The following is a 9118-nucleotide window of genomic DNA, read 5'->3' as shown; positions in this document are numbered from 1 at the left end:
ACATACATGTTCTTTAAAAAGGGAATATCTAAATATATTTTGATATATTGTTTTTAGACATCATCTTTGGTTTTGTTTTGGATTTTTTAAATATGTCTATAAATATGACTATTTGTATATTTGTACCAGTTGAAAATATATATATATATTTTTTTTTTCCCCTGCAAAATTTTGGAGTGTCCTTTAACAGATGCTGTACATGTTAGGCATCTGTACATGTACATCATTATTGTTATATAGTATCGATACACTTTTCTAAACATCATCATCATACATCATCACATTTATTACTTCTTTGTTGCACACTGTAAAAATACTCGGCTGACTGAACATTAAAAAAATGTTTCATTTTTTCCCTCCTTTTCTTTCTAAAATACTTTCATTTTTATAAATGCTGGACAGAAATCTCTGAACCTAATATACTGACCCTTTGGCACTTGTTAGCAAAACCTCATCAAAATTATACATCATGATACATCTTGTGTATCTTCAAGCTGTTTTGTCTTCAAGTATTGTGAATGTGTTTTATTTTTTTTTTTTTGTAATACTTAATGCCTACCTGTACTGTATGTAGTGTGAGATTTAGCTGTATGTAGCTAAGTCTCACACTTCAGCCTAGACCAGGGGTTTAGATGTGGTCTAGGTGCGCATTTATTTCAGCAGGAGCACTGCTAGTGGATTGGCGATTGTAAATTGCACCTAGGCATGAATGAGTGTGTGAATGGCATATTCAGGGCATATTCCCATCTCACACCCAGTGTTGCCGGGATAGGCTCCGGATCCACTGCGACCATGACCAGGAGAAAACCACTTACTGAGGGTGAATGAATTAGTTAATTCAGTTTAGCTTAAATTAACATTATATTCCAGAATATAGAGTTTATTTAGACCAGCAGAGCCCTTTTCACTCTAATCCTTTTCACCCTTTTCACGTTTTTCTCCCTAATTTGGTCACTTCCCTCCCATCAGCCAGCTCTCTCTTACCTTCCAGAGAGGATGAAAGTTAACACGTGCTTCCTCTGAGACACGTGAAGCGAGCCAACTGCATGTTTGCTTATGTTTCATCACAGGGCAGTCTAACACGCTCGGAGGAGAGCACTATCTGCCCTCTTCCTCATACATTAGCTCATGAGATGCCCATGATTAGCCAGTTTTGCGTGATTGACAGGGGAGAAACAGTATGGCATCCTTCACCACTCAGGAGCTTCAGCAGAGCTCATTTAAATAACAGTAACTATTACAATTGCTTAAAATAAATACCAACCCTTTTTGTACACGTTTGTTTTCCTTAATTTTTTTTTTTTTTTTTTTGAAAGGGCTTATTACCAAACACACTTGGTCCGTTTTCTTTCTGCAGCTGCATCTCTTTCATTCCGTCTAGCATCCTGACCTTTTTCCCAGTAATACCCACATGCCCGTGTACTGGCGTCCCCAGTGATTGCGTGTTGTCTCGGATCAGCCTCATTATGTGTGGGTGAGATAATTGATGAGCAGTTGCTCCCTCCCCCAGAGAGCGGAGGTGGACTTAGAGCCAGTGAAAAAGGGCACGCTCGGGAGTCCACTCATTTGGTCTGAGCAGCGCTCTCAGTCACCTGTTGGAGCTCACCTGTTCACTTACTCTACATCTCTCACTCTCAGCACAATGGACAGTGCTGCTGCTTTTCTGCACGTGTGGGGTTTGTTCGATCCAAATGGTAAGCCTACTCTCTAAACCTCATATCATCATGCCCTGGTTCAGGATAACGAAATGTCCTGTGTGTGGAGAAGCGTAAAAATGGTGTGTTTTTATCACGGCAGATCATGGCTACATTGAGGGAAAGCACATGGACGAGTTTTTCCGGCACATTGTGAAGAAATTAGGGATGACAGTAAGCCAGTTATTTGTTTCTATGTGTGTAATATAGATGAGTATGCTTCTGGAGGGAATATGGTACAGTAAATTGGCCAACTAGTCACTTATTTCTGTGTTTAGACAAAATTCTAAACACAGTTTTCGCAATTTAACTTTGCTGTTATCTTTTTTTTTGTTGCTTCAGTCCATCTGTCACCAGTGATGTTTGAATATATTCAGTGGAATCACCATTAAATTTGCATGACTCTATGCCAACAATGGTGTGTTTTCACTGCGTGGGCTGTGCACTTGTTTTCATGTATGCTCATGTGTGTTTCAATTTTTAATATCTGCTTTATAATTATTTATCCATACTCAGTTTGGATTTTGTCAGTTAAACCCACCATGTAGGTCGCAGTAGGTGAACAATTAAAACCGTTATTACGCACAACATGTCAGAGCTCTACCCCATCCATCAATATATATATATATATATTCAAGATTCTGCACTATTTCTAGGTCCCTATATAAATGTAAGCAGATGTTCCTCATGACTAATCTCTTCTATCAAGGCATGTGTTCAGATTATACTCCAATGGATTTGATCTAAAATCGATCATAAAGTTTTGCACAAGCTCGTGGAGTCCATGCGAGCTCAAGTGCACTAACCAAATAACCAACTCTGAAATTCAAACATTCTACTTTTCACTCAAGTTGTTGTCAGTAATATAGTTTGTAATGAAAACTTTTTTATTAAATTAGAAAATAATTAAAGCATTTTATATATGAAATATATAAAATATAATCATATATGAAATATAATCATGCAAAATTGTGCATTTTTATCTCCTTATGCTCACTTTGTATGTTTATATTTTCACTTCATCTTGTATTTTATCTTTGCGCATTTTACTTTTTCCCCTCTAATTCTCACCATCCATCCAGCTCTCACTTATCATATGATATCCACTAGCTGGAGAGGGTGAAGGTTTACACTCGCTGTGTCACAGGGTGGCGTAACACACTCTGAAGAGCTTTCTGCCCTCTTCTGCATACATGAGCTCACGGAAGCTCATGATTGGTTATTGTCACTATGATTGACAGGGGAGAGAGAGTATGCCCCTCCCACACAGACAGCATGGCCAGTTTTTGGTCTCTTGGCCGTGACATTGTTGGGATTCAAACTTGCAATCTCTGGATGAATACACTTTTCTGTTGCTCTACCCAGGAGCCTGAAATTTACTTTGTTACCATTTGATTTTTTAACCGCTTGATTATACAGAATTTGAACTACCAGATGTATGAAAAGTACTCATTATTATTATTATTATTATTATTATTATTATTATTATTAGTTTTATTTTTTCTGTATTGTTAAAATGCCATTGATTTTACGGCATTATGGTATTTCTGGAATTCTTGAGCTTTGAAATTACAGCATTTTGCAGTAAGTACAGTTTTATAAATTTACAGTACCTTACTGCAACAAGTAATTAACCTTAAAAAAAGATATTTTTTCACACAATGTGTGCAGTAATGGTCCCTGGACATTAATGTGTGTAGAGCAGGGCTGGTAAACTGCATACACTAAGACATGGGCTACAGTTAGTAACTGAACACTTAAAACATGATAAAGTGTCATTCAGTTCTATCTATAAGGCACCACACCTTTTTTATTCTGCTTCACCAAGTTAAAGTGAGTTTTATCGTTAAAAGGATAAGCTGATAGAGGACAGACTGCAGCGACTACGAGACACGAGCGCAGAAGGCCGTCTGCAAATCCATCAGGTGAGCTGTTTAGTGTGGACCTGATAATAAACTTCAGACAGAATTTAACGCTCTGTTTGCCATCTCTTTCTATTTAACACACACACACACACACCCCTACAGGTGGCCAGCATCATCCTGCCGGAGGAGGAGAACTTCCTGCTGCTGTTCCGCAGGGAGACGCCGCTGGACAACAGTGTGGAGTTCATGAGGGTCAGACCAGATTAATCTGTTTTTTTTTTTCCTAATCCTGCTTCCGTAATTTCTCCTGTCTTAGACATTTAATATGTTTTTCTGCTCTCAGTTCTTATTTAAATCCAATACGTACTCATTACGTATACTCGTATGAGTATATACGTATACTCAAATCCAGTAAAGCGTTCATAAAGAACCAATAAAGATCTGATGTTGTTTACCTTTTATTATATTATAATAAATATTAATAAAATAAGAGCAAGCATTTAAGAGGGAGTTTAAGAGCAAGAATTCACACTAATGTATGGTTCACGTGGACTCCAGAATCAGCATTGCTTTGTAAATGTAACTTTTTTAAAAAATACCTTTTAAAATAACTTATACTTAAGCTTAAGCCTGAGTATAAAAACAAATTACGTTCATTTAAAAGAAAATCAGGGTACATATTGCATGAAGATAAAGTAACTGTGAGTTTTTCAAATCAGGCGTAATGACTTAAACCTATCTCATCTGTGTTTGCAACATGGTGACAAGAAACCTTTAGACAGAAAAACTGCATGCAAAGTACTTAGCTAATATTAATGAAGACAAAAATGGTCATTTTGATATTATTTTGGCAAGGTTGCCTGAGGATTTAAAAAAAAAACATTTCGACTCAGATACTGAAGTATCATTTGTGTTTACCTGAGAAAAAGGAGCTAGTTTATTACAAGCTACTTGTTAGCATTAAGTACAGGATTAGAAAGCAGTGTTTGTAAAGACAAATGAATAACTAATCTTACCATTCTGTTATATCAACAATTCCCTAATGTTAGGAAACAGATGTCTCCTTTCCCACATTTAGCATAAAACGTCCCCTAATTTGACGTCTCGCCCTTTTCTAATAACGCAGGAAGTTGTAGCTAATAATAGCTTAGCGTAACCAGCAAAGAACTGGGGACGAGTGAGTCACAACGACGAGAAGACATTTCTAACTTGTCCGCCTTCTATCAAGTGCTAACTCCTGGATGTCCAGCTTGTAGTCTAGATGTTCAGCTTGTAGTCTAAGAGCTGTATTGGGTGATGATTGACTGTTTCACGAGCTGGTCTTAACTGTGAGCCATTTTATCTAACTGTAGATCTGGAGACGCTACGATGCTGACAGCAGTGGATTCATATCAGCTGTGGAACTGAAGGTACCATTTAACTTTGAGATTGGATACAATACATAGAACTTACGAAAGAAGCTTACAAAAGAATCTGAATAGGAATTTTACACATTTGAAGTATATACACATCATATGAAATACATTTTTTCTGTTGTGTAGTTAATGCATGTACATTTTTGCCTATTTTATCTTTATAGAATGTGTATGTGTGTGTCCTTGACTACACCACTCATAGTGATGTATTTGAGGTGTAGTTGAGACTGCAGTACAGCTGCATGAGCTCTGTTTCTGCTCTGTACCTCGTCTCTAGAGTTTCCTTGAAGATCTGTTTGAGCAGCACAACAAGAGCATCACGCCAGACAAACTGGAGCTGTACACCAACACCATGGTACGGTCACGACTCCAACACTCTCCAATCTGATTAGCACCAGACACTTGTATAGAAGACGCTATACATAATCTATGTATAATACTTATTATTAAAAAAAGAATGTGCTGTTATTTAACAAAGAAAAATGTACAATCGTTGATATGGTGAGGTTTTCTGTAAGAAGAGGTTTAACATTTGTGGAAGGAGTCTCCAGTGTCACTGTTTTGTAACAGCCAGAGATAAAGCTTTACATTTTTCCACCACATGAAAGTCAGACAGAGGACGTGATAAGCTGCTTTTTTGACTGATTAACTTTTTATTTTTTAAAGAGAACTACTTTTTTATAGCTGCTTTAACGTGAGTAATAATAACAGTAACTACAAATGGATAAAAAGTAAGATGTGTCATTCAGTATTTTCAGCATGCACAGATGTTTTATTAGGTTATTTTTAATATGCATAGTTTATTTTACTTAGTTAATCAGATTTTTTTTTAAAAATATTGTCTTTACTCTAAATAAAGTAGCTACATGTGAGCCTGATGATGATATTGGGCCATTTTTATGCCTGTTTTTTTTTTTTTGTGCATCTTTTCTTCTTCCCCAGATGAAGATGTTTGACAAAAACCAAGATGGCAACCTGGATTTAAATGATCTGGCCAGGTATTAATATTAATAGGCGTTACTACAATATATTTAGAAATTTATTACAGGATATTTAATCTGTTTTTGCAAGTGGATGCTTAGAGTGCAACGGTTAACTACTTCTTCGTCTGCGTCTCCAGAATTCTGTCCTTAAAGGAGAACTTTCTGCTGAAGTTTGAGATGGATGTGAGTAGCTCAAAACATGAAACTGTAGAAAAATTAAACAAACGTGTTTAAACATCTAATCTAATCTAATCCGTCCAGGCCTGCAGTCAAAAGGACAGAGCGAAAGATTTTGAGAAAATCTTTGCCCACTATGATGTGGTAGGTTCGTGTGTATGATTCAGAAAATGTTCATAAGCCTGCGGTTCAGCATCAATAACCTCTCATAACTAAATGTACGTGTGCTCGTTAGAGTAAAACAGGAGCCCTGGAAGGACCAGAGGTGGATGGATTCGTTAAAGACATGATGGAGCTGGTCAAGGTAGAGATCTTTTGTCATTATGTCAAACATTAATGAGTTAGCAAGTGTAATTTCAGTTGTATGAAGGCTTTTCTTTGTAATTTACCAACATACCTGAGGGAAAAGTTCATATTCCTGATGGTTTAGGCTTGGTCCCATTGTCCCTCTGCCTTTACACTGTCTGTATGAAAGACTTTACAGCTACTTGCTAGCTACTTTAATCTTTAGCCTTTACATACAGGTTCTAAACTCATTCATTGTTAATATAGTAATTCAAGCAGTAATTAAATCTTCACTATGTCCCTCTTATTCCAAATGAAGTCAATCAGTTTGGCATATGAGGTTTGCTTTTCTTTATTTTTAGCGCTGAAGCCACAAGGCTAATATAGCTAACAACAGAAATTTAGCATGATATATTCACCTCAATCTGTGTCAAGTTAGTTAGTATCTCAAACAGACTTATTTCTGACTCTGTATAACACTGTTATGTATGAAAACATACAAAAATTCACAGCTAAGAACAGACAGACAGCGCTCCATCCTGAAGCTGAATCACTAAATGCTGAATCACTAAGTGTAATTTTAGTTGTTTAGAGTCTTATTTAAAATAATTTACCAACACATCTGAAGTAAATATTGATATGCTGGACATTTCTGTCTTGTATCCACTTTTTCTCTGGCTCTACATTGTCTGTGTAAAAGACTTTATGGCTAGCTATTTAAATTAGTAGCATCACTAGCTGGCTTATGCTAACTAGATAGCTTATTTCTTCCTCAGCACATAGTTAGCATTAAACTCTGGTAGAGGCTCTGACTAAAGTTTGAAGGCAGAATGGTACATAATAATAATAATAATAATAATAATAATAATAATAATATAGTTACATTTGCTTTATTGAATCTTATAAATGTATCCTTTACCACAGACTTATTCTGGTATTTTATGAAACTATTGTATAAAGTTGACATTTTTGAGTAAAACACGAAGTCAGTCCTTTGAGGTGGACGTGTGATTTAGCTAACCTGTTAGCTGTAAGCTTTTGTTACCCATTAGCCAGATTAGCGTCTTCGCTCCAGTGCAAACCTAAAGAAGCTAATGTCGGACACCAAACATGTCTGGCATTAGTGTATTTCATTTCATTTTTTAGTTCAGTGTTCACCTGTTAATTAATTCACTTGCTGTGTATTTTAGCACGGCTCATGTTTACTGTTTTGTCCCCTCATGGCCGTCCCTCAGCCCAACCTGAGCGGCACAGACTTGGACAGGTTCAAACAGGCCCTGCTCAGCCACTGTGACGTCAACAGAGATGGAAAGATCCAGAAGAACGAGCTGGCGCTGTGTCTGGGGCTGAAGCTTGCTCCCTGAAGCACAGCACACACACACACACACACACACACACACATACACACACACACTCACAGGCTACCTGCTAATGCTAACACTGTCTATATAACATTTCAAGCAATAATGCATGAGGAATAAATACTGCATTCAATGTTCATTTAAACCTTATTAACTTGAAAACTTTGTGTAGTCAGGTTGGTGTTTACTTTTAAAAATCTCTTCGATGTATGCTGTGTGTTTTCTTGATCCTTCTGTTGTGATAAGTAGATAAATGTGATTTTGTGTTACGCAGCAAAAGGTGTACTGCTTTTTAATTTAGCGCTCAGTTATTTAGCAAAAACGGCAGCAAGAAAACTGAGTTCAAAGTGTCTTCAACTTAAAAACAGCTAACAGTTTACTTCCTTTAAAGTTAATACTGAAAGAAAACGTAATGCTCAAAAAACCATGTCCTGACAAAGAAAGAAAATGTTAATGCTAATATCATGGCTTCATTTTACCTTCGAGTTCTGCACGTCCTGATCATAAAGAACGTTATTAGTATGTTCCTGTAAGAACATTTGGTTGTAACGTTCTGAAAATCCCGTGCTAATGGTTAGCTTGAAGATGCTGTTAGAACATCGCTTACTAAATTAACTAAAAGAATTTTTGTGTTAGACAAAAAAAAAACAAAAAAACTAACATTACAGTAATGTTAGTGTTAAACAACTTTGCTGCAACATTTTTAGTGGTAGGAACATTAACATTAATGTCACTGTTAACACTAATATTAATTACACACTAAAGTTGTGTGTAGGTTTTTTGTTTGTTTTGGGTTTTTTTTTTTTTGTACAACAAACCAAACTGAAAATTGTGTGTAGCTGTATAGCAAAATGACAAAGTTGTAATATTTGTTCAGCTGAAAAAGACTTTATAGGTGATAAATTTCTACAAGATTTAGTTAAAGTTTAATTTACGAGTTTGCCCCCTGTGTATTGTGTCTGAAGTTTGTTTCGTTGGTTTTGCACTGCAGCTACAATGCTGATCTAGCTAACAAGTAATGGAAAATCTTTTCCATTAATGCTATTTCAAATCTTTGTGTACTTGTTCAAATGACACTTTTAAATCCTAATTTTATATGACCTTTGACTATATATATATATATATATATAATTGGATATTCTAATATAAGAAATATAAGGCAAAGTCAATGTCAACTTTATTGTCAATTCTGCTATATGTACAGGACACACAGAGGATTGAAATTTCGTTTCCCCCAGACCCATGGTGTGAGAAACCAACATAACAAGACAAGTAATTAAAAAAGTAAAATAAAATACAATACAATAAAATAAAATAAAATACAAAATAAGGATATTC

At 36.0% G+C, this 9118-nt stretch overlaps 1 protein-coding gene across 1 annotated transcript; it reads left to right on the top strand.

Annotated features, from left to right (window-relative positions):
- The first annotated feature begins 476 nt into the window (after positions 1-476).
- On the top strand, positions 477-8845 carry LOC113547133 (secretagogin). The gene is made up of 11 exons (XM_026947365.3): positions 477-1694; positions 1798-1868; positions 3548-3619; positions 3722-3811; positions 4912-4968; positions 5252-5329; positions 5917-5972; positions 6095-6140; positions 6219-6278; positions 6370-6438; positions 7655-8845. The coding sequence occupies exons 1-11, from the start codon at positions 1487-1489 to the stop codon at positions 7781-7783; spliced, it is 936 nt and encodes a 311-aa protein (XP_026803166.2). The 5' UTR covers positions 477-1486; the 3' UTR covers positions 7784-8845.
- The last annotated feature ends 273 nt before the right edge of the window (positions 8846-9118 follow it).

The sequence above is a fragment of the Pangasianodon hypophthalmus genome, chromosome 9 (genome assembly GCF_027358585.1).
Source record: "Pangasianodon hypophthalmus isolate fPanHyp1 chromosome 9, fPanHyp1.pri, whole genome shotgun sequence".
NCBI lineage: Eukaryota > Metazoa > Chordata > Actinopteri > Siluriformes > Pangasiidae > Pangasianodon > Pangasianodon hypophthalmus.
The sequence above is the reverse complement of the archived record's forward strand: the minus strand, read 5'-3'. Positions and strand labels throughout refer to the sequence as shown.

Bases quoted from the DNA above. Each gene is read 5' to 3' on its own strand.
- LOC113547133 (XM_026947365.3), top strand. From the start codon at position 1,487: ATGAGCAGTTGCTCCCTCCCCCAGAGAGCGGAGGTGGACTTAGAGCCA. The intron at 1,869-3,547 runs GTAAGCCAGTTA...TATCGTTAAAAG, and splicing joins TGAAGAAATTAGGGATGACA to GATAAGCTGATAGAGGACAG. The intron at 6,439-7,654 runs GTAGAGATCTTT...GCCGTCCCTCAG, and splicing joins ACATGATGGAGCTGGTCAAG to CCCAACCTGAGCGGCACAGA.